At 41.3% G+C, this 24,395-nt stretch overlaps 1 protein-coding gene across 2 annotated transcripts in view; it reads left to right on the top strand.

Annotated features, from left to right (window-relative positions):
- The first annotated feature begins 4,981 nt into the window (after positions 1 to 4,981).
- kcnh8 (potassium voltage-gated channel, subfamily H (eag-related), member 8) overlaps positions 4,982 to 24,395 on the top strand; it is a 299,288-nt gene continuing 279,874 nt past the window's right edge. For both annotated transcript variants that reach the window (XM_078417912.1, XM_078417923.1), the window contains exon 1: positions 4,982 to 5,104. In XM_078417912.1, the coding sequence (XP_078274038.1) occupies positions 5,029 to 5,104 (76 nt within the window). In that variant the 5' untranslated portion in view covers positions 4,982 to 5,028. The remainder of the gene's footprint in view (positions 5,105 to 24,395) is intronic.

The following is a 24,395-nucleotide window of genomic DNA, read 5'->3' as shown; positions in this document are numbered from 1 at the left end:
GCAGGAGTGACCTATACAAAAGGGATGGGTTGCACCTTAATTGGAGGGAGACGGACATTCTGGCAGGCAGGTTTGCGAGGGCTACACGGGTGGGATTAAACTAAACAGTGGGGGGATGGAGTCAATAACGTGGAAGCCTATGCATGCAGTTAACGGGAAAGAGAGTGTAGGAAAGGTCACGTTTAAACTAACAGGGCAGGAGCATGGGAACCAATGCAAGGAGACAGACGGCCATAAAAGGAGGATGGAAGGAAAAGGTAGAAGGGAGATAAGAAAAACAAACCTGAAAGCTTTGTGCCTTAATGAGAGGAGCATTTGTAATAAGGTGGATGAATTGAATGTGCAGTTAGTAGTTAAGGAATATGATATAGTTGGAATTACGGAGACATGGCTTCAGGGTGACCAAGGCTGGGAGCTAAACATGCAGGGGTATTCAATATTCAGGAAGGATAGACAGAAAGGAAGAGGAGGTGGGGTGGCATTGCTAGTTAAAGAAGAGATTAATGCAATAGCAAGGAGAGACATTAGCTTGGATGCTGTAGAATCAGTATGGGTAGAACTGCGAAATAGCCAAGGACAAAAAACGCTTGTTGGAGCTGTATACAGACCACCAAATAGCAGCAGGGAGGTTGGGGATAGCATCAAGCAGGAAATTAGGGATGTGTGTAGCAAAGGTGCAGCAGTTATCATGGGTGCCTTTAATCTACATATAGATTGGGCCAACCAAATTGGTAGCAGCGTTGAGGAGGAGGATTTCTCGGTCAGGAGATGAGTCATTCTTCACAGAAAATGTATGTACTTGCTTCAGGGCTGAGGAGGAGGACTTCCTGGAATGTATACGGGATGGGTTTTTAAACCAATATGTCGAGGTACCGACTAGAGGGCAGGCCATCCTAGACTGGGCATTGTGTTATGCGGAAGGATTAGTTTGTGATCCTGTTGTGCAAAGCTCCTTGGGCAACAGTGACCATAATATGGTGGAGATCTGCATTAGGGTGGAGAGTGACATGGTTAATTCAGAGACGAGGGTCCAGAACTTAAAGAAAGGAAACTTTGAAGTATGAGATGGGAATTGGCTAGGATAGATGGGCAAATTATACTTAAAGGGTTGACGTTGGTGAATGAACTCCAGAAATTGTTCATCCCTGTCTGGTGAAAAAATAAAATGGGGAAGGCAGCTCAAACGTGGCTAATGAGGGAAATCAAGGATAGTGTTAAATCCAAGGAAGAGGCATATAAAATGGCCAGAAAACGCTTGCAGAAGAAGCAGCAAACCGCAGGACTAGGAGAAATTTCGAACTCAACAGAGGAGGACAAAGGGGTTCATTAAGAGGGGGAAAAAAAGAGCACGAAAGAAAGCTTGCAGGGAATATAAAAACTGACTGTTAAAGCTTCTTTAGATATGTAAAAAGGAAAAGATTAGTGAAGACAAATGTAGGTCCCTTACACTCAGAGACGGGTGAATTTATAATGGGAAACAAAGAAATGGCAGAACAGTTAAATGAGTACTTTGGTTCTGTCTTCACCAAGGAAGACACAAACAATCTCCCAGAAATACTAGGGGACCAAGGATCTAGTGGGAGGGAGGAACTGAAAGGAATCCACATTAGTCAGGAAATGGTGTTAGGTAAACTGTTGGGACTGAAGGCAGATAAATCCCTAGGGCCTGATGGTCTGCATCGCAGAGTACTCAAGGAGGTGGCCCCTAGAAATCGTGGATGCTTTGGTGATCATTTTCTAATGTTCTCTCGACTTTGGATCAGTTCCTGTGGACTGGAGGGTAGCCAATGTAACTCCACTTTTTAAGAAAGGAGGGACGGAGAAAACAAGGAATTATAGACCAGTTAGCCTGACATCGGTAGTGGAGAAGATGCTGGCGTTGACTATTAAAGATGTTATCGCAGTGCATTTGGAAAGCAGTGACAGGATTGGTCAAAGTCAGCATGGATTTATGAAGGGGAAATCATGCTTGACTAATCTTCTGGAATTTTTTGAGGATGTATCAAGTAGAATAGATAAGGGAGAGCCAGTGGGTGTGGTGTATCTAGACTTTCAAAAAGCCTTTGACAAGGTCCCACACAAGAGACTAGTGTGCAAAATTAGAGCACATGGTATTGGAGGTAGGGTATTGTCATGGATAGAGAACTGGTTGGCAGACAGGAAGCAGAGAGTAGGAATTAACGGGCCCTTTTCAGAATGGCAGGCAGTGACGAGTTGGGTGCCGCAAGACTCGGTGCTGGGACCCCAGTTATTTACGATATATATTAACGATTTAGATGAGGGAATTAGTACAGGTAGTGGGAATCTTTATCCATAAGGGTCCTGATAATGTGGTTGAAGGTTCAATGGTAATTTTGGGAAGCTGGTGATTTTCTGAGGAGCATTTGATAATCAATGAGAAGGTTCACTGGGCACAGAAATGTACCAATTAGTGTAGTTAGCTGGCAAAATCAAAGCTAGAGGGATGTGCATGTTTGAGAGAGTAAGTTGGGGAGGTACAGGGGAATAAAGAAAGTGGGAATGAGGCTAATGGGATTGCTCTGTTGGGAGTTGGGATGGACCCAATGGGCCAAACAACCTCTCTCTGTGTTGTAAAAAGTAAGATTGCAAGATAAATGGTGACAACAGCAAAGAAACTGTGACTAGGGAAAGCATTAAGGAGTTAGCCTTAGAAGAGTTTGTACGTAATAAGAAGCAGTATAATGTTATATGCACAATGAGAGATATAGTGACGAGTCTAGGCCTCAAAGAACTAATTGTGATTTTCTTGCTGGGTATAACACAAGCCCCTTAAATTTCCTGTGTCTCTAAATCCAACAGGATTAATGCTCTAAAGTATTAGGCGGAGAGCTATGAAAGAAAGAGCCGATCTTCAGATAATGACGATCATGGGCTCAAGTCATCACAAACCATTTATGGTCAAGGAAATACTTTTGAAGTGTAGTCACTTGTTTAAAGTAGGAATTGCCGCAGTCAATTTTCATCCAACGAGCACAGATAGCAAACCCAGTGACCAAGTATTCTGCTTTGGTGATGTTGGTTGGGTGAAAATTATGCACAAGGCCAGTTATGGGTGCTGTCATGCTCCTCCACCTTCCAAGAGTAGTCCCATAAAATCCTTTACCTCCAGCCGAAAGGAAATCCAGGGCCTTTGTTAACACAAAAACACAAGGGCAGCATATCTGATAACCCAGGGCTCTCTCAGTACCGCAGTGAAACGTCAACCTTGATTGCAGATGTGTTTTTTGAGTAGGACTTGGACTCACAACCTTGCTGCGTTTTAAAAGTCACAGAAAAGTTATAACAAAGATGTGTTGAATTAACCTAGTATGCATTACTTCATCCATGCCAGCACCGGAAAGAAAATGTGCATTTATTTGAAGTAACATTCACAAAAAAATGGAAAGTAGAATTACCTCAGGCAAAAATACCCGTAATTTGGAAATTTGAACAGAGGGCTATTTGGTAAAACAGCACTTGATGCCACCATCATTAGGACAGTACGACGTCAGGCTTTTATTCTCGTTCTCCCCTCACCATTTGTTGATTATGATGTTCAGAATTCGCAGCTATTAGACTCAAAAAACCTGCTATTAAATAATGCAGGTAATTTCGACCAGACGTAGCACAAGGTGAGATCGATCTGTGGCAGAGTGGCATTCTGCTTTCTACATTCTATACATTCACCTTGAGAGACCACTATGCGCCTGACACATATTTTGGAACAATCTTAAAACAGTCCCTACATCCGTTCAGACACGAACTGAAACATTTGGTTGCATTCTGTTAAATGTCATATCCAGTGCTTGTATTTCCATTGATGTTTACGGTAACACATGCACAGTACTTCCATCAACTTTTTGACGGCGTGAAACTTCAGTACTGCTGGTGGATAGGGTCACAGCTTATGATCCATGAAGTGAAACATTATTTTTTTTACATCATCATTTAGCTCAAACGCTGAAGCTGGTGAAAATGTTTTGCCTCCGCACACTCTGCGGTGAAATTGCCAATTTCCCGCGAGTGATGAAGAGGGTTCTGCTCTTCCACCTGCAGTCACGAGGTTAATCACCCGAGGATGTCCCCGACGCTGTTACAAAGGGATTCTTACTTCAGATGCGCAGTTACCTGCGGTGTTCTCCAAGGCAACACTGGTGTAACGATAGGAGAAATCCATGTATTCAGAAAGTAATGTATCACCCACTACACATGCCACACTCGTTTGACCCACTTCGTCCTAAATATGGACAAGCTTTTCATCTTAAAGAAAAACACAAAGTGCAGAAGTCACTCAACGGGGTCAGGCAGCATCTCCGGACTACATGGGTAGGCGCTACCTTCTCGTCTGAAGTAAGGTCCCGACCACCAACGTCCCCAAAACATGTCCTCCAGAAATGCTGCCTGAACCGCTGCGTTACTCCAGCACTTTGCGTGATCAACCAGCATCTGAAGTTCATAAATTATACGAGCAACATTCGGCCATCAAGTCTACTCTGCCATTCAATCATGGTTGATCTATCTTTCCCATTCTTCTGCCTTCTCCCCATAACCCCTAACACATTGTGTCCTTGTGTTTCTTGTGTCTCTTAAGTTTTTAATCCTGTTGGAACAGAGCATTTATTTCCTATGTCCTTCCCTACTTTTCTCGCAGAACAATTGTCACATTGTTTGCATTACTCCCTCTCGTCTTCTGTTCTTCCCGCTTTTTCTTATATGCCACCTCTCCCCCCCCCCCCCCCCCCCCAACACCACCAATTCTGTGGCGGGTTCTCGCTGCTCCGTGGCTGACAGTCGCTGTTTGCTCTCCCTAGCTCCCAGCTCTTGCATGCGTCAGCGTGAGTGAGAGGCGCTGCTCTCTTCCCCCCTCCTCCAGCTCAGCCCTGGCTCTCCCGCTCCCCCTCACACTGCGAATGGAAGGCACCTTCAGTGAGTCGGAGTTGAGCTCACCCCCCGTCCACCCCTGACTCGCTCAGTGCACTCAACACAGCCGCACAACTTTGATGGGGAATTTCGCACAGCTTCAGGAAAATGCCTGTTATGAAAGGATTACTGGCGCCACAAAACACCTTCTTGGATACCATAGCAACACGTTTTGATGGGACACGTAAGTTTTTTTTTTCCTCATTGTTCTCTTCTTCGTCGATGTGAAGAGTTGTAAGGGTGAAGGAATGGAAATTGAGTTAGGAAACAGAAGGGAGGGCAGGCTCCTGTTCTTGGTGATGTGCAGTCTCTTCGTACCTGGGCTGATCGGAATGAAGTCATTTGCTTTGGAAATAGATGCCAGTATTTCGGTCATTCCTTTTTGGTCCGTCCGCATAATGCATGTATGCAGCTCTGATGTAGTAGGATACCTATTATTCAGGGTGCTTCCCATTCTAGGTTAAAGTAGAATTTCTTTAAATGAAATGCTGGATGTCATTAAGATAACAACCTCCCCTATGAAATATACCTATAAATTATAGATACATAGATGAAGACAGTTCCAGGTTGTTTATATTTAAAGTGTAGTTATTCAAACCTTCAGATACATTCTTTGCAAAGAATCTGGATAATTCGCTGTCCTAGGAGTGAAAGTTGCCCTTTTTGACAGGGTTACATGTCAAGGTGTTTGATGCGACCATCAACTCGACATATCGTTGCTGATACTTTAAATCGGGTTGCGCTGTAGACATTGATCAGACGAGACTGAATTCACGTTCATACAAAGGATATGAAATGAGGCACAGGAAACAGGGAGATTACAGTTAGGGTCGTGCATTTCCTTTTGTGGAAGGGAGACGTGTTTCATTGCACTTCAGAAACTATTTTGGGGTCGCACACTGATTTCTCAGCTTTCATTAACCCGTGTTTAAAAATACTGCTTCAAACCGTGTAACGATTCCATGGTAATATTTGCTCAATGTAACACTTCCGTAGTGAATGTTTCCAGCCGGATTCTAAAGTTAACCTTGAACACTACCAGATAGTTCTGTTGAATTTATGACGCTGTCGTTATATTGATAAATGTTTTTTTTGTTAAATGAACGTAGCAGCTGAAAAGGCACAGGAAAAGTTTAGTTAGATGTCGCTAATTGTGAGTTTTCGCCCCACGAGCTCCAACAGAAGTTGGAGAGTCATATCAGCACCAAGGACAGGTCCAAATTGGATCCATTGTAATCGCAGAAATTAGTTTACGGGTGAAATCATCTCTCGCAATCCATGGACCATGGATTATTCATGCGTTTTAATAATTAACAAATAGTTTATGTACTGTAACCTTTTGCAGGCTTCATTTAATTTGTCCAGGTTTTTCATCTAGATTTATCTCAAAATATCGCTGAGGATCATCGACGAGGTTAACCCAAAAGCAGTGTGTGTGTGTTGAAAACTTAATGTTGAAAATCAATTACCGCTCAGATTTATTGTACTTATTAGATTGTGACAAAATTGCATTTCACGTTATTCACTATACAAACCGGCGGGGAAAAGACGCAAAGTGCTGGAGTAACTTTGCGGGTCAGGCATCATCTCTGCAGAACATAGATAGGCGACGCATCTGATCGGGACTCTTCTTCAGACCCGCAGAGTTACTCCAGCACAGTGTGCGTTTTTATTTTTTGCGAACCAGCATTTGCAGTTCCTTGTGCCTACGTTAAACAGAATTTTTCTAAAATCTCTTTTAGAAATTTAGAAATCTCTTTCTAAAAATAAAATCAAACCTTTCCAAGGAGGGTTGAAACAAAAGTGTGTCGTTCAGAGTTGTCATAACTAGTAGCTTGTATTTATACTTAACATTAAAGAATGAAAATATCACCGATTACAGAAAAATACAATCATTTCATGCTAAATCTTGGAAGTAGGGGTTTATTAAAGTCTGCACTATGTAAATTTCTCACGAAAATAGAGAAAAAAATCTATCCTGTCACAGGACGATCTATCCTGTCAATTCTAAGTCAATTCTGTCCTCTTCCACTGTCGAATCTAACCATTGCTGCTTTTCGCAACAAATTAATAGTGGTCAATTTTTAGTTGTAACTCCCTTAACGCAACTCAAACGCAGTATAAGCAATATCTCTTGAAGGAAGGCATCACATATATAACTAGGACTATTAGATAAAATGGTAAAATAGTATTATGTACAAAACTTAAAGATCCCAAGCGTTTAAATGACCTGAGGGTCCGAACTATTATTTAATTCTAGATTTATAAATTCAAAACATTTATCTTAGAATAAAGGGGAAGTCATTTAAAACTGAGGTGAGAAAAAACTTTTTCACCCAGAGAGTTGTGAATTTGTGGAATTCTCTGCCACAGAGGGCAGTGGAAGCCAAATCACTGGATGGATTTAAAAGAGAGTTAGATAGAGCTCTCGGAGCTAGTGGAATCAAGGGATATGGGGAGAAGGCAGGCACGGGGTATTGATTGGGGACGATCAGCCATGATCACAATGAATGGGGTGCTGGCTCGAAGGACCGAATGGCCTCCTCCTGCACCTATTTTCTATGTTTTTTATGTTTCTATGTTTCTATAACTTTCTTAGATATTGGGAGATTCAAGGTATGTGGAGTTAGTTCAGTAAAGCACCGATGTGCTCAACGTTAGCAAGGATCTTAATAATTAGTGGGACAGGCACTAGAGGAGGAATGGTATTTCCCTGTTTCTATTTTTCATGTTCTTTGCTGTAATCTATTTATGATACTATTTATTTCCAAAGTTGTAGTGGATGCAGAGGAACTCTGGCAAAATTTGACTGATGCTGTTAAAAAGAGAAACTTTGAAGGGATGAGCAATGAAGTGAAATAAGTCAAGTGAGGAATATTGCAGCTGTAAATCCTAGCTAAAGAATTATGGAAAGAAATCAAAACTATCATACTGAGGGAGTAAGATAAATGTTTACCTCAGGATAATATAAGCATTAAATCCCAAGGGCAAGTATTCAGAGGAATTAATCGAATAAGAAGAGGAAGCAATATCTTTGTACATGTGACAATAAACTGACCTTGAAACCTTGAAATGCAGGAAATTGAATAGCGGCAGTGGCACAGCTGGTGATCAAACATGTCAGCATGTCATAGATATCCAGTCATAATTTGGAAATGTTCCTTAAAAGATACATAAAGATTAATTTGCTATTTGTAACCCATCAACTTAATATTCAGTGGCATTCCCATCAGTGTGTATGCTCCCAACTCACCGTACTCTCAACTGCATATGAATCAGGGGATCGCTACATTATCCTCACTTGCTTGGATGGGAGTAATAGCAACATCAACAGCAACGTGCCTTTTTACAACTTCATGATGAGCATTCACATCCATCTTACTTCCATTAGTGTACCATGATTCTGGAGTATAAAATTGATAGGACACTCTTGGGAAAACTGCCAAGACTTTTTTGGTATTCTCTTCAAATCTGCAGCTTCCTTCAACTGGGAAGACATGAATCTTAGGAACAGGAGAATCCCACTGCTTCCATGCTTCCATGCTCCCCTTTAGCTGCACACAACTTTTCCAGAAAATATTTGATTGAAAGATATTAGAACGATTATAGAATGGCGCTATGGCCCATGGAGTCCATACTGACCATCAGTCACCCCTTTACTCTAATTCCGTTATCCCACTTTTCACATCCACTCTCTACAGACCAGAGACAATTTTCAGAGGCCAATTAACCGACATATTTGGTATATGGGAGGAAACCAGAGCACCCAGAGGAAACCCATGTGGATGCTAGGAAAGTGTGCAAATTCTATACAGACAGCACTCGAGGTCAGGATCAATCCTAGGTCTCTGGTGCTATGAGACATTTCTGATTTAAAATATTTTACCATTCTTGACCACGAAACGATGAAGTCATTACGATGCTTCAATAAGATTCATCACCGTTTTCTAACATCAACTATGCTGGGGGGTTGACAGAGATGTGCTAAAAGTTAATTTTGAGTTGTAGCTCATCCAATATCCTAACAAATACTAAATCTGCGTGGAGGAGATACTTGAAAAATTATAATAATTTGAACCCCAGCCAACCCCCTTGGCCACATAACACACATACAAAGGATGTTGAAGGGTAAACACGAGAAATCTGTGGATCCCTATCCGAGCTGGGCACTCTTGAACATTGGAACGATGCAACAAAACAAGGTTACACGGGAGACATAAGGAACTGCAGTTGCTGGAATCATGAGCAAAATACAAAGTGATGGAATAACTCAGGAGGCCAGGTAACATCTGTGGAGGGAATGGATAAGCAATGTTTCAGGTCAGAACCCAGAGTCTGAAGAAGTGTTCCAAACTGAAATATCGCCTATCCATCCCCTCTACTGATGCTACCTGACCCATTGAGTTACTCCAGCACTATGCGTTTTGCTCAAGGCCACATGGGATATTTTCTGATGTAATACAATTCTGACCTCAGTTACTGTTGAATCACTGAATGAAAGGAGAATTGATAGAACCTAATACAGAATCAAACTTGACACTTAACTGCCTCCACAGATCAGGACAATGAGGGAAGAACAATGTCAGTTTTGCCACATCAGCATTCTATAAATGAGTAACTAAACAATAAACCAGGATAACTAGAACCAGCTTGTGTGGATTTAGATTGAAAAAATGCTGCTAGAGAGTATTTTGCTGACCTTTTGAAGACTACAGAAATTATGAAACAATTTATATCAAAATGCTTTTTACAAAGCTCCATGACAGATTGCATTTTCCAAACTAAAAGCGTTAAAAAAATTCAGTTTAGAACACAGTAATGGATAACAGCAAGTCAAAAATAGAAAGAGAATATACGCATGTGACCAGGTAATGTCCAAATGAAATCCCTCAGGAGTCTGTGCTTGGAATTCCTTGTGTTTTTAACCTACATTAATAGCCTGGCTGCTTTAAACAAATGTACATTTGTCAAATATTCCATCGATGATAAAATGTTAAAGATGCCGGTTTTTGTCTCATTATATGATTGAGAGATAAACAGTAAAATAAATTCAGCACTGAATATTATGGCTTTGCATTTTTGAATAAAATATTTTAATCATGTCTCCTTATGTGGAACATAGCAGAACTAAGTTAACAAGGAGAGTCTGAGATACAAGCTTAGAATGATAGGAGAGTCATAATTTTCATTGCCTGGAATATGAGTTACAGCAGTTAATAAAAGCTATATCAATGATAGGATATATACCTGGAATAGTTAAATACAAATCTAAATTACGGCTAGATCATGCTTGGAACATGAGTGATAAACATTTCTCTCTAGGAACACTGCAAAATGGTGGTGTTGCTTTAACTGTCTGTAACAGATGTGAACATTGTAAGAAGAGATGGTCTTTTTGTCCTACAGTCTCTTCCGACCATCCAATTAGACAATGACAATTGTGTAGGAAGGAATTGGGAATGCTGGTATAAACTGAAGATAGACACAAAAAGCTGGAGTAAATCAACGGGTCAGGCAGCATTTCTGGAGGGAAGGAATCGGTGACTTTTTGGGTCGAGACCCTGCCTCAAACTGAACAAGGGACTCGACCCAAAACATCACCTATTCCTTTTCTCCAGAGACGCAGCCTGACCCACTGGGTTACTCCAGCATTTTGTGTCTAACTTCAGCCAAGAAATGAGATTGGTTAGCTTAAATATTCACACCAGTTTCTCATTTTCACCCAACAAACAGCTAACAATGGCCTGTTTCTTTTATCGTCGTCACTTTTTTGCATATCTTTCATTCATTGTTCTTTATCTCTCATTCCCCTTATCCTTAACTAGTCTGAAGAAGGGACTCGATCCGTAATGTCACCCATTCCTTCTCTCCTGAGATGCGGAATTACTCCAGCTTTTTGTGTTTATAGACGATGACAATCTGTACCTTAGCTTCATATATGACATTTGTCAGGCTCACCCAATTTCAATGAAACTTCATTTTGTACAAAATTCACTTGTTGGTGTCCATTTTGCATTGCTGCTTTACTTCAATTTACTGTTAACGAGACATTAACATAAGAGTCATAGAGTCAGTCATACAGCATGGAAACAGGCCCAACTTCCCCACTTCGACCAATATGCCCCATCCACACTAGTCCCACCTGCTTGTGTTTGGTCCATATCCCTCTAAACCTATCCTGTCCATGTACCTGTCCAAATTTTTCTTAAATAGATTAAAAGTTAAACCTAATTTAAGTTAAATATCGGAAGGTGCAGAAATACCTCAGTTAAATGGAAATGTGGATTAATTATCATTGCACAATTATCACAATTTGAGGAAGGATATTCTTGCTATGGAGGGCGTGCAGCGTAGGTTCACTAGGTTAATTCCCGGAATGGCGGGACTGTCGTATGTTGAAAGGCTGGAGCGATTGGGCTTGTATACACTGGAATTTAGAAGGATGAGGGGGGATCTTATTGAAACATATAAGATAATTAGGGGATTGGACACATTAGAGGCAGAAAACATGTTCCCAATGTTGGGGGAGTCCAGAACAAGGGGCCACAGTTTAAAAATAAGGGGTAGGCCATTTAGAACGGAGATGAGGAAGAACTTTTTCAGTCAGAGAGTGGTGAAGGTGTGGAATTCTCTGCCTCAGAAGGCAGTGGAGGCCAGTTCGTTGGATGCTTTCAAGAGAGAGCTGGATAGAGCTCTTAAGGATAGCGGAGTGAGGGGGTATGGGGAGAAGGCAGGAACGGGGTACTGATTGAGAGTGATCAGCCATGATCGCATTGAATGGCGGTGCTGGCTCGAAGGGCTGAATGGCCTACTCCTGCACCTATTGTCTATTGTCTATTGTCTATTGTCTATTGTCTATTAACTATCACGTGCTTAACAATTGTGTGAAGCTCCAATTCAGAACATTTTGCTGTGATCATAACAATGTGGTGAGGATAACATATCCATGCCAAAGTGATAGACAAACACAATAAAACAACATTGCACATCCAGAAAGGGTGTGATCAATTTCTGGATCAATTGTTGAAATATAATGTAAAGTGCCTTTTGTGAGGTGGGATTGTATTCATATTTCTTTAAGGTTGAATTATATTCCCAATCCTTTTTAGATGACGACTAGCCCAAGAGAGTTTCCTGATCTGATGCTGTATTTGAGTTACAGTATAGTTGAAATCAGAGCAGCCATCTGTGAAATTGACACCACTAATAACTGTAGACTCTTAAAAAGGGGCTTTTAATTACCTGTTATTAAGCACCTACATGGGGCCATTGCAGGTTACATCAGCCACCCTGTAGGTAACCATTAGCGGGTAATTAAAAAGCCGGCATCTAACATTGTATATAACAACCACCGGATAGATTCCCTTCTTATCAATTTCACAGATGGCAGCTTTGAATTCTGCTACACGTTGAGTCTATCATGCCATATCCTTCGTTAACATATTTAGAGGTATTTTGTAGGGCGAGCTGCTGATGGCTTCAATTTTTATGAGATAACACTTGCTTTTCAAGCTCAATGATGGTCAAGTAGGATTTAGTGATCTAGTTAAAGCATTCAAACTCATTGTTCATTTTAAGAAGTATAGTTGAATGTTATTTTACTCTACAAGCAAAGCAAAGCTCTGCCGATGCTGGAAATCTACAGTGGGAACTAAATTACGATCAATATTCATTAAATCCTTCTTGGAGGGAGAAATAAAGTTAATGGAACAGTGTTTGCTGTTAATGGCAAGCAACTGTGCTCATCTCTAACCTCTATTAAAAAAACTGCAAACTTACCGTCAGCATAGAGGCGTGGGGGGAGGGTGGAGACTGCAAGAGAGGCTGGGAGGGGATGTGGAGACAACCAAGGACAACACATTATGGATTCTGATAATAGAGGAAGAGTGGAACCAAATGGGGAAAGGGCAGGTGGGCACAATGGGAGGAGGAGATCGGGGATCCAGTCTGTGTGGGTGATAGATAGATGGGGTAGGTGGGGAGGGGAAAACAATCTGGCCAATGTTGGGGGGTTGGGGAGGGGGGGTGAGGGAGTCATAAAGAAGGGTGTGTGGGTAGATCAGCAGAAGACAGAAAGGAACAGAGCGGTAGTGAGTGACCTGAAATTGGGAGATACAATGTTCATGCCATTGGGTTGTGGGTTGGGTTGATTTACATTTGGCCCCACCCTGGCAGTGAAGGGAGCTGAGGACAGGCAAGTTGGCATGAGAAGGGAAAGAGGGATCAAAATGACTAGCAACTGGGTGCTCCAGATGGCCACAGAGAACAGAGTACAGGTGCTCAACAAAAAGGTCCCTTAGCCAGTGCCAGATGTCAAGGAGGCCACATCAAGAGCACCACTCCTTACTTAGATCCATCTATCACCTAGCTCTCACCCATAGTCATAAAGTCATACAGCATGGAAACAGGCCCTTCAGCCCAATTGCCCACACGGACCAATTTGCCCCATCTACAAAAGTCCCATCTGCATGTATTTGGGCCATAACCCTCTAAACCTATGCTATTCATGTATCTGTCTAAATGCTTTTTAAACATTGGGATGGTACCTGACTCAGCTACCTCCTCTGGCAGCTTATTCCACATATCCACCACTGTTTGTGTAAAAAGGTTATCCCTCAGGTTCCTAATAAATCCTTCTCCCCTCACCTTAAATCTATGTCCTCTGATTCTTGATTCCACTTTTCAGTGCATTTACCCGATCTATTCCTCTCGGGATTTTGTACACCTCTATAAGATCATCCCTCATCCCCCTGGGCTCCAAGAAAATAGAGTCCATCAGGAATAAACCCCATCCACATCACCACTTTATACTGGTGCTCCCTCCTGTACTCTTTCAGTCCAGGTTAATGGTCTTGTCCAAAAATATGGACTGTCCATTTCCATCCACAGATGCTGCCAGACCCTTTTGAGCCTTGCCACCAGTTTGTTTATTTCCTACGCGCTAGTACTCTGACTTCATTACACCGTGTGCACATGCAAGAGAGATCATGGGATGATCCAGGCGACCCCTGCTACAAAATGAGGAAAGAAATTGACACAAGGCTAAGAAGTCGTCCCAGCGTTTATTGAAACTGCTTGGTGTTTAAACTGTCAGAAACTTTAAGCAATTTTGAGAGAATTGTCAACATTTATAAAAAAATATATAGATCAATAAGCTATTAGAGAAATTTAAAACATATTGAAATGGTTTTAAGAAGTATTTTAAGATGAACAAGTTCTTTAGAATATATTTCCCGCATCTTTATCATTTGTTCTCTTCCGCTAACATTTTCTCCAGCACAAAGGATTTGAAAATCCTTGGATCTAGTGTAGAATCATTGGATGAGTCACTGCATAAATACTTTGCAGGGTCTCAATTGCTCCTTGAATTCCCCTCAGTTTAAATGTTGAAGAGCAATTAGTAACTTCACGTCAAATCACTCAGAGTAACCTCGGGATTTCTACATTGGAGCATGCATTCACAGAAATCCCAGAGTTGCTGTTCATTAGACAGAGGCAGGATAGTCAACACTGTCATTTCCCCAATCGTTAATACTGCAAAATCTGTATTGGTATTTCAAGACAATGCCCTGCTTGGCAAAGTGTCTTTAGATTTTTTCTAGATTTTAGAGATACAGAGAGGAAACATGCCCTTCGGCCTAAGGTCCACGCAGACCAACGATCAACCTCCTATACTGACACTATCCTGCACACTAGGGACAATTTTACCTAAGCCAATTATCGTACAAACAAATCTGTACGCTTTATTCCCTACACTTTCCTTTTGTAAGTGTCTCTCTACCCTTACAATCATTTTTCATTTCCATTTTATTTCCCTTTTTCTTGCTCAATGGCGTTCCATGCATTCTGTTGCTTTTGTTTGATACGTTCACTGCCCTTAGAGAATCATAGTGGCAAGACAGCAAGTGTAGCTGCAAGTTCTTTTCTGACTAACATGCACAGTCATTCACAAAGGTTATCATTTTAATGATAAGAGAGCAAATGTTTCAGACAGAATAAGACCTTTGGTCCAATTAGCCCAATTATTTCCATGGTGCATTCTCACAACCCTTGACCCTAACTATTGAGAAGACCTTGCCGAATCTTTATTGAAACATATTAAAGCTTTTTGTTCTTTCATCCAAGCTAGAACATTGTTCCAACCATTTCTAATCCTTTTTGTAAAAGTTCCCATCTTAATTTTCTAATAGTAATATTGCAAGAGCAAGCATGTTTCCCCTGATTTAATTACTCTTCTCATTAAGTATCAATTAAAATATTTTTTAAAATAATTGAAATGCAGCTCCATTGTAGTATGTTGGATTTATTCAGTTTCGCTGCATTGATATTGCTTGTTGCAAATGATACTACATTTTAATAGCAAAGAATTGATAGATTTAATTAATAATATGGTTAATTTAAAATATGAGGAAATTACAAATTGATTTTAACTGCTTAAATCTGAGGTGTAGCATAACTGGAGCAGTAGGCGACAAAGTTTCAACATTGCATTGGCCATTGTATTATATAATGCAAACTTTATATTTTAATAAATGAAAGGTCATTGTTTTTTTAGTTTTACTACTTATGACACCATGTAAATGCAAATTATGTGTTCGGTACACTGAAGATGGCATTTGGGACTTACTACAATATGCAATCAAACTGCGGGATACTTAATGAACATAAGAAAGAGAAGCAGGAGTCAGACTTTCCTGCTGATCTTTTACCTCAGGCCACTTTCCTTGTCTAACTCCATATCCCTTGATTCCCTTCAGTCCGTCTGTCTTTTGTGTTTTTTGTTGTTTTTGTTTGAATTGTAGTTTTAATATGGTGTAGGGTTTGTATGTTATGTTTGGGGGGGAGGGGGGTGGGAGGGAACGGGAACTGTAAAATTCTCTCTCCGAACGGAGACGCGACCTTTGTTTCTGTGTGGTGTCTCCGTTCCCGTTGCGGCCTACCATCGGCCATGCACCTGGGACCACCTGGGCTCTGGTTCGCAGAGCCCGCGGCCCAGACTCACCAACTGCGGCGCTGGCCGCCTTCGGATGCTGCGGGAGCGGCTGCGACTCGTCTCCGGAGGCTCCGGCGCGGGCCGCGTGGACGTCGGAAGCCCGCAGGCCCCTGGGTGGGGGCCGACATCGGGACCTCCGGCAGCGGCAGAGGCAGCGTGTTTGCCCGTCCCGAATCGCAGGGCTTGGGTCGGCCCTCCGTGGACCTTTCACCGTCCGGCGCGGCCTGCAATAGGCCGCGGGATTTTTCACCGCCCAGCGGGGGCTTCAATGTCGGGAGCCCTGACCGTCCCGACGTGGCAACTCCAACAGCCTGACCGCGGAAGAAGACGGCAGGGGAAGAGAAAAAGACATTCTGGCCTTCCATCACAGTGAGGAGGGACTGGAGGAGACTCACTGTGATGGATGTTTCTTTTTGTTTGGTGTTAGTTTGTGATTGTATGTGTTATTGCATTTTTATTGATTAATCTTATTGGTCTTATTGTTCAACTGCGGGTAATGTTTCATTTCACTACACATTTATGTGTATGTGACAAATAAACGACTATTGACTATTGACTATTGGGCTAAAAATATATCAATCTCTGTGTTTACTCACAATGATTGAGCCTTCACAGGATCCTTCGGGAGAGAATTCCAAAGACTCAACTCTAGTGAAGAAATTTCTTATTCTCTCAGTTCTGAATGGCAGATCTCTTATTTTGAGTCTGTAACCTTTGGTTCTAGATGCTCCAGCCAGGAAATCCTCAGCCCTGCATTCACCCTGACAAGGCCCATAAGAATGATATACAGCTCAATAAGATTATCTCTTATTCATCTAGACTGAAGTGAGTACAGCTCTGGTCTGTTTCATTTCTCCATAAAAAACAAACCTCCCATCCCAGGAATCAATGTGGTAGACAATAGACAATAGACAATAGGTGCAGGAGGAGGCCATTCGGCCCTTCGAGCCAGCACCGCCATTCAATGTGATCATGGCTGATCATTCTCAATCAGTACCCCGTTCCTGCCTTCTCCCCATACCCCCTGACTCCGCTATCCTTAAGAGCTCTATCCAGCTCTCTCTTGAATGCATTCAGAGAATTGGCCTCCACTGCCTTCTGAGGCAGAGAATTCCACAGATTTACAACTCTCTGACTGAAAAAGTTTTTCCTCATCTCAGTTCTAAATGGCCTACCCCTTATTCTTAAACTGTGGCCCCTTGTTCTGGACTCCCCCAACATTGGGAACATGTTTCCTGCCTCTAACGTGTCCAACCCCTTAATAATTTTATACGTTTCGATAAGATCTCCTCTCATCCTTCTAAATTCCAGTGTATACAAGCCTAGTCGCTCCAGTCTTTCAACATATGATAGTCCCGCCATTCCGGGAATTAACCTAGTAAACCTACGCTGCACGCCCTCAATAGCAAGAATATCCTTCCTCAAATTTGGAGACCAAAACTACACACAGTACTCCAGGTGCGGTCTCACGAGGGCCCTGTACAACTGCAGAAGGACCTCTTTGTTCCTATACTCAACTCCTCTTGTTATGAAGGCCAACATTCCATTGGCTTTCTTCACTGCCTGCTCTACCTGCATGCTTCCTTTCAGTGACTCGTGCACTAGGACACCCAGATCTCGTTGTACGTCCCCTGTTCCTAACTTGACACCATTCAGATAATACTCTGCCTTCCTATTCTTACCACCAAAGTGGATAACCTCACACTTATCCACATTAAACTACATCTGCCATGCATCCGCCCATGAGTACATTGTTCATAGAAACATAGAAAATAGGTGCAGGAGGCCATTTGGCCCTTCGAGCCAGCACCGCCATTCATTGTGATCATGGCTGATCATCCACATTCAGTAACCTGTGCCTGCCTTCTCCCCATATCCCTTGATTCCGCTAGCCCCATGAGCTCTATCTAACTCTCTTTTAAATTCATCCAGTGAATTGGCCTTCACTGCCTTCTGCGGCAGACAATTCCACAAATTCACAACACTCTGGGTGAAAAAGTTCCTTCTCATCTCAGGTTTAAATGGTCTCCTCTTTATTCTTAAACTGTGGCCCCTGGTTCTGGACTCCCCCAACATTGGGAACATTTTTCCTGTATCTAGCTTGTCCAGTCCTTTTATAATTTTATATGTTTCTATAAGATCCAAATTTTATACGTTTTTATAAGTTCCTTTGGTTGAGCAACCGGACTAGTATAAAGTATGGTATATCAGATGCAGTCTCACCAGGACCTATTTAATTGAAACAAGATGTCTCTACTCCTGTGCTTAATTCCACTTGCAGTAAAGGTCAACGTACAATTTGCTTTCCTTATTATTTGCTGCACTTGATTTGGCTTTCAGGGATTTGTGTACAAGAATACCTACATACTCTGAGCAGAAAAGCTTTTCAATTTCTCACCAATTAAAAATATATATTCTGCCTTTCTATTTTATTTGAGCCAAGTGGAAAACCTCACAATTTTCTGCATTTATTCCATCTGCCGTGTCCAAAAGTTTATATTCGCCATGTGCACTAGATATGAACCGGAATAATGAAACTCTTACTCGTGACAGCTTCACAGGCACAAGTACAACAAATAAAGGACACAAAAGGGTACATAGTGCTGGAGTAACTCAGCATGTCAAGTACAATCACTGGAGAACATGGGTCGGTGATGTTTCATTGTAGGGGGTGGGGGGAGAACAACTATAAATAAATATGCAATTAATTTCAGTTATTCTAATTAAACCAGACCACCAAAGTTCAAAGGGCAACCATAGTAGTGTAAAGTCAATAGCGGTTCGGCACTGAGATAGGGTTGTGAACGGTGGTTCAAGAGCCTGATGGTTGATGGAAGAAGCGGTTCTTGAATCTGGAGATTATGGTTCTCAGGCTCTAGCATCTTCTTTCTGATGGTAAAAATGAGAAGAGAGCATGACCAGGGTTGTATGGGTCTTTGCTGATATGACCCGCCTTTCTTGAGGCAGCACTTTCTGGAGATCAGTTTGATGGTGGGAGGTTAGTCCCTATGATGGACCAGCCAACGTGCATCATTTTCTTTATCCTCCTTCATTCGTGAGCGAATGGTGGTCACGGACGGAATGTGTCACAATACACAGTTCATCACACCCTGCTGCATATGGGGCTGCACACGGAGGACCAACAGCATATTAGGCAGGTGGTTATAATGTTTTGGCTGATCGGTGTATCTCTGACAATGGAACAATTACATGCTTACAGTGAAATTTGGCAGTAAGTGTTCTGATTAAAGATCCACCTCAAGCATCGGTTTATTCTGCATGTGATATTTAAATTTAATATTTCAAAGTTAAATCTGGCTCTTTTTGTTCTCTTTGGTGTGTAACGGGGACAGAAATGTCTAGTAAAGATTATACCACTCTACTCAATTTTCCTTACTATTTCAGAATGCCATCTGAACACAGCACATTTTTAGCACAGTATTCTCTGAGTGTAAAATCCATAGAATATTGCTGTGGATGCCTTTCATCTCCCAAGTAATTGGATAACTGGCGGAGTTGGTCATTTGAGTTCAGCTGCCTCCAAAGTATTGGTATGGGGGAGTACCATCTTGGTATGGCCTATTTCTGCTCCTATCATATATTAACTGAACTGAATTGAACTAATTTTCTAATTTTCTATAAACAAACTAGTCTTTCAAACACAATGTAGAACTTCCATTTTAAATGCTTCTTTGTTTGGATAACTGAAGCGCACTTTAAATGTTTTTTTCAATCAGCATTTTCTGACTATGAACATACCCAAGGACCTTGGGTTGGAAACCAAATATTTGGAGCTTCTTTCCGAATATATTGTGAATATTATAGACTTGCAGGAAAATGAAAAAGGAAATGGAAAAAGGAAAGACAGATTTCATTTTGGAAATGTACCTTTCCTCACAGCTTGTATATTTGATGGAGCTCTTGATTCTGAGATGGCATGCTATGATTAAATTAAGTTCTGAGTGTAGCTGCCAGGTCCTGTTAAAATTGCTACAGAGATAAGACCACACTCTTTGTTTCATGCATTATCTAAACAGATGTCTTAGTACAGTATATTTGTAATAAGCAAATTTGAATGGTATATCTTTCATTCTCGCAAGATTAGAATGAAAACATCCTGCTGTTCTTTTTAATCTATATTTATTAGTCTTGTGTATGCAATTATATCATAGTTCTGAACTAATGCTCATGAAAGTAATGAAATGTGGATGTTCTTTTTGTTTTTTCTCCATTTTAGCTTTTTTCTTCCTCCACTTTTTATTATTATTTTTACACTTGCAGAACTATTAAATACCTATTTTGAATAATTTTCAATATTTTATCTTGTGGAACATCGAAAACGGAATTATGAAAGGAGGAAAGTTTGAACAACTGGGACAAATGATTAAACTCAGCAGAGCTGGTGCAGAACTTGGAAAATGAATGTTTACGCTGCAAAATCATATTGCACAAGAACAGTCCTTCAGCCCATCATGTCCATGCCTAAGAAGATGTCAGCAAATTAATCTCCTCTGGCTGCATGTGATCAAATTATAGCTCTGCAGCTGGACCATGAACTCAACATTAAATTATGCTTGGCATTTTGACTTTATTAAATTACTCTTAATATCTGAAAAGGACACCCAAGCAAAATTTGCTCCTTGGCGTGTACTCTGTCATTTTCAGCTGCCCGCTAGCAAAACAACTTGAATTCACATGGTGCCATTAATATAGCCTAACAGTTTCATTAAAAATAGGGTAAGATGGCATCCCTCCAAGATAGGACATTGGGAAAGAGTGAAAAAAGTAGGTTTCAATAACAAAACATTGGAATGCCAATGTGGAAATGCTGAGTGCTCCACACCTTTTGCTTGTTACAAAAACTTATTAAATATTTATTTGATTTAACTGTTACACCAATGGATTGAGAAAAATCATAACATTTACCGACTTTTTGAAATTTCTCTCATATCTCATCCTATGCTTATGGTCAAAGTTTAAATAATTTGTGGTTGCATCCACAATATACATGTCTCTGCATTTAAAATGGTTGCATCAGTGATCATTCATTATTATTTGATAAGATTATACTCAGTTTACTGTACATACTAAAATGATGCGTACTAATTTAATGTTCACTGTTCACTTTTGAACCATACTATCACTTTTGAAAATCAAAAACGAAATGCAGGTGCTGACAATCTGAAGCAAAGGCAGCAAATGCAGGGATCATTCAACAGGCTAATCAGTTTCATTGGAAAGAGAAGCAAAGTTAACATTTCAATGAGTTCTCATCAAAAGCAGAAAGGTGAGGAAACAAATTGGTTTTATGTTGCAGAGAAGGCGCAAGAAGTGGAATAAGCATGGACAATTTATGTGAAGGAATAGACCAGTTAGTCTGACATCAGTGGTGGGGAAGATGCTGGAGTCAATTATAAAAGATGAAATTGCGGAGCATTTGGATAGCAGTAACAGGATCGTTTGGAGTCAGCATGGATTTACGAAGGGGAAATCATGCTTGACTAATCTTCTGGAATTTTTCAAGGATGTAACTTGGAAAATGGACAGGGGAGAGCCGGTGGATGTAGTGTACCTTGACTTTCAGAAAGCCTTCGCCAAGGTCCCACATAGGAGATTAGTGGACATAATTAGAGCAATGGTATTGGGGGGAGGGTACTGACATGGATAGAAAAGTGTTTGGCAGACAGAAAGCAAAGAGTGGGGATAAATGGGTCCCTTTCAGAATGGCAGGCTGTGACTAGTGGGGTACCGCAAGGCTCGGTGCTGGGACCGCAGCTATTTACAATATACATTAATGACTTGGATGAAGGGATTAAACGTACCATTAGCAAATTTGCCGATGATACAATGCTGGGTGGTAGTGTGAACTGTGAGGAAGATGCTATGAGGTTGCAGGGTGACTTGGACAGGTTGTGTGAATGGGCGGATGCATGGCAGATGCAGTTTAATGTGGATAAGTGTGAGGTTATCCACTTTGGTGGTAAGAATAGGAAGGCAGATAATTATCTGAATGTTGTCAAGTTAGGAAAAGGGGATGCACAACAAGATCTGGGTGTCCTAGTGCATCAGTCACTGAAAGGAAGCATGCAGGTACAGCAGGCAGTGAAGAAAGCCAATGGAATGTAGACCTTCATAACAAGAGTAGTTGAGTATAGGAGCAAAGAGGTCCTTCTACAGTTGTACAGGGCCCTAGTAAGACCGCACCTGGAGTACTGTGTGCAGTTTTGGTCTCCAAATTTGAGGAAGGATATTCTTGCTATTGAGGGCGTGCAGCGTAGGTTTACTAGGTTAATTCCCGGAATGGCGGGACTGTCGTATGTTGAAAGACTGGAGCGACTAGGCTTGTATACACTGGAATTTAGAAGGATGAGGTGGAATCTTATTGAACCATATAAGATTATTAAGGGGATGGACGAGTTAGATGTGGCCCTTGTGGCTAAAGGGATCAGGGGGTATGGGGAGAAGGCAGGTACGGGATACTGAGTTGGATGATCAGCCATGATCATATTGAATTGCGGTGCAGGCTCGAAGGGCCGAATGACCTACTCCTGCACCTATTTTCTATGTTTCTATGACACGTTAGAGGCAGGAAACATGTTCCCAATGTTGGGGGAGTCCAGAAACAGGGGCCACAATTTAAGAATAAGGGGTGGGCCATTTAGAACAGAGATGAGGAAAAACTTTTTCAGTCAGAGACTTGTAAATCTGTGGAATTCTCTGCCTCAGGCGGCAGTGAAGGCCAATTCTCTGAATGCTTTCAAGAGAGAGCTAGATAGGGCTCTTAAGGATAGCGGAGTCAGGGGGTATGGGGAGAAGGCAGGTACTGATTGAGAATGATCAGCCATGATCACATTGAATGGTGGTGCTGGCCTACTCCTGCACCTATTGTCTATTGTCTTTGTCTATTGGAATGGAGGTAAAAAAATGTTCAAATAACATTTTTTAAAACCTGTAGAAACTCGATAATTGAAATATAACCCCCCCCAAAATGTTGGAAATTCAGAGTGACAGAGACAGTGACATTTGCTGATTTATTTCAATAGAAGAATTGGTCAATTGGCCATTTAAAAAACAGCATCTTGAACTTTACACCCTGTCTCGTTTTCCCAACCCCTCTCCCCAAATCTTTTCATATCCCCAATCCTTTCCACTCGTCATTTTAATTTCATGTTTCATGTACCTTGTGTTTTATGACTGTTGGCAGATCAATTTCCCTCCTGGGGTGAATAAAGTTCTATTGTATCGTCTAAATGTGAAAGTTGGGGAAATAGCGGAGAATTGTGAGTCCAACAGTGAAATCCAGTTTGGCCTAGATTGTTCAGCATTATGCTGGAGAATTGTCTCTCTGATTCTGTACCCATAAAATTGGTCAAAGCAACAATTTGATTGGGAATTGTTGGAACTTGTCTATGAGGCAACAGGAAGATGGGCTTCTTTAATAGTTTACTCACTTTAATTATTTTGCAGTGTTTTCGGTATTTTTTCATTTAGCCATATTTCGATTATTTAATTATTTACTTCAATTTTAAGAAAAACTTAATGACTGAATGCCATTTCAGAACTCTTCAGATCCCTTGTGGTTTTGCTATCTGAAGGCAGGGTGTTGCTGACAATTGAAGGCAGCCTGGCCATTCAGCAATGCGCCATCTCTGTACCAGTAGAGACTTTCAGGTTGCACTGCTAGTTTGGTGCCAAGCCAATGAAATCAACCTCCACATCTTGATCAGTTAATTTATGTGCAGGGGATCATGGTCAGCAACTTTGGGTAGGAGATGCCAGGCCCATGCAACTGATTGATTACGTTAACAAAAACACAACATCGTAACAGTGATGTTACTGCTGAGTTGCATGCTGATTGGTCCAATTCCCCCAATTACACTAATCCTATATTAATCCCCCTTTTTATCCTCCTCACATTCTCCTCACTCAGCTCCAGGTTCTAGTGCACACTTACACACTCAGGACAATTTACAATGATCCTATGTTAATCCCCATTTTTATTCTCCTCACTTACTTCAAGCACTCACTTACACACAAACAGGACATTTTACAATGGCCGATTAACCTACCATTTTCATATCTTTGGGATGTGGGAACAAATCAAGGCACTCCGAGGAAACTGACAGGGTCACGGGGAATGCAAACTCCATGTAGACAGCACTCACTGTCAGGATTGAACGTCCACCTCTAGTGCTCTGAGACAGTGGCTCGTCCAGATACATGATTGTTTGAGACCCTTCCACAAGTACATTATAATGCCCCCTGAATGTATTCCAGTTCTTATTTAGAGATCTAAACATCTTACTCATAATCTTATACTTGCGTCCTCTAGTTGTAGACATCTCTGTTATGGAGAAAGGTTTCCCACACACTACCATATCTATACCTCTCACAATTTCATACACCTCAGTTAGATCTCCAGTCTCCACCACTCCAAAGATAAACCTACATTATCTAATCTCTTCTCAGAATTGAAACACTC

The sequence above is a fragment of the Rhinoraja longicauda genome, chromosome 2, assembly GCF_053455715.1.
Source record: "Rhinoraja longicauda isolate Sanriku21f chromosome 2, sRhiLon1.1, whole genome shotgun sequence".
Classification (NCBI taxonomy): Eukaryota; Metazoa; Chordata; class Chondrichthyes; order Rajiformes; family Arhynchobatidae; genus Rhinoraja; species Rhinoraja longicauda.
This window is presented reverse-complemented; position numbering and strand designations above follow the sequence as displayed.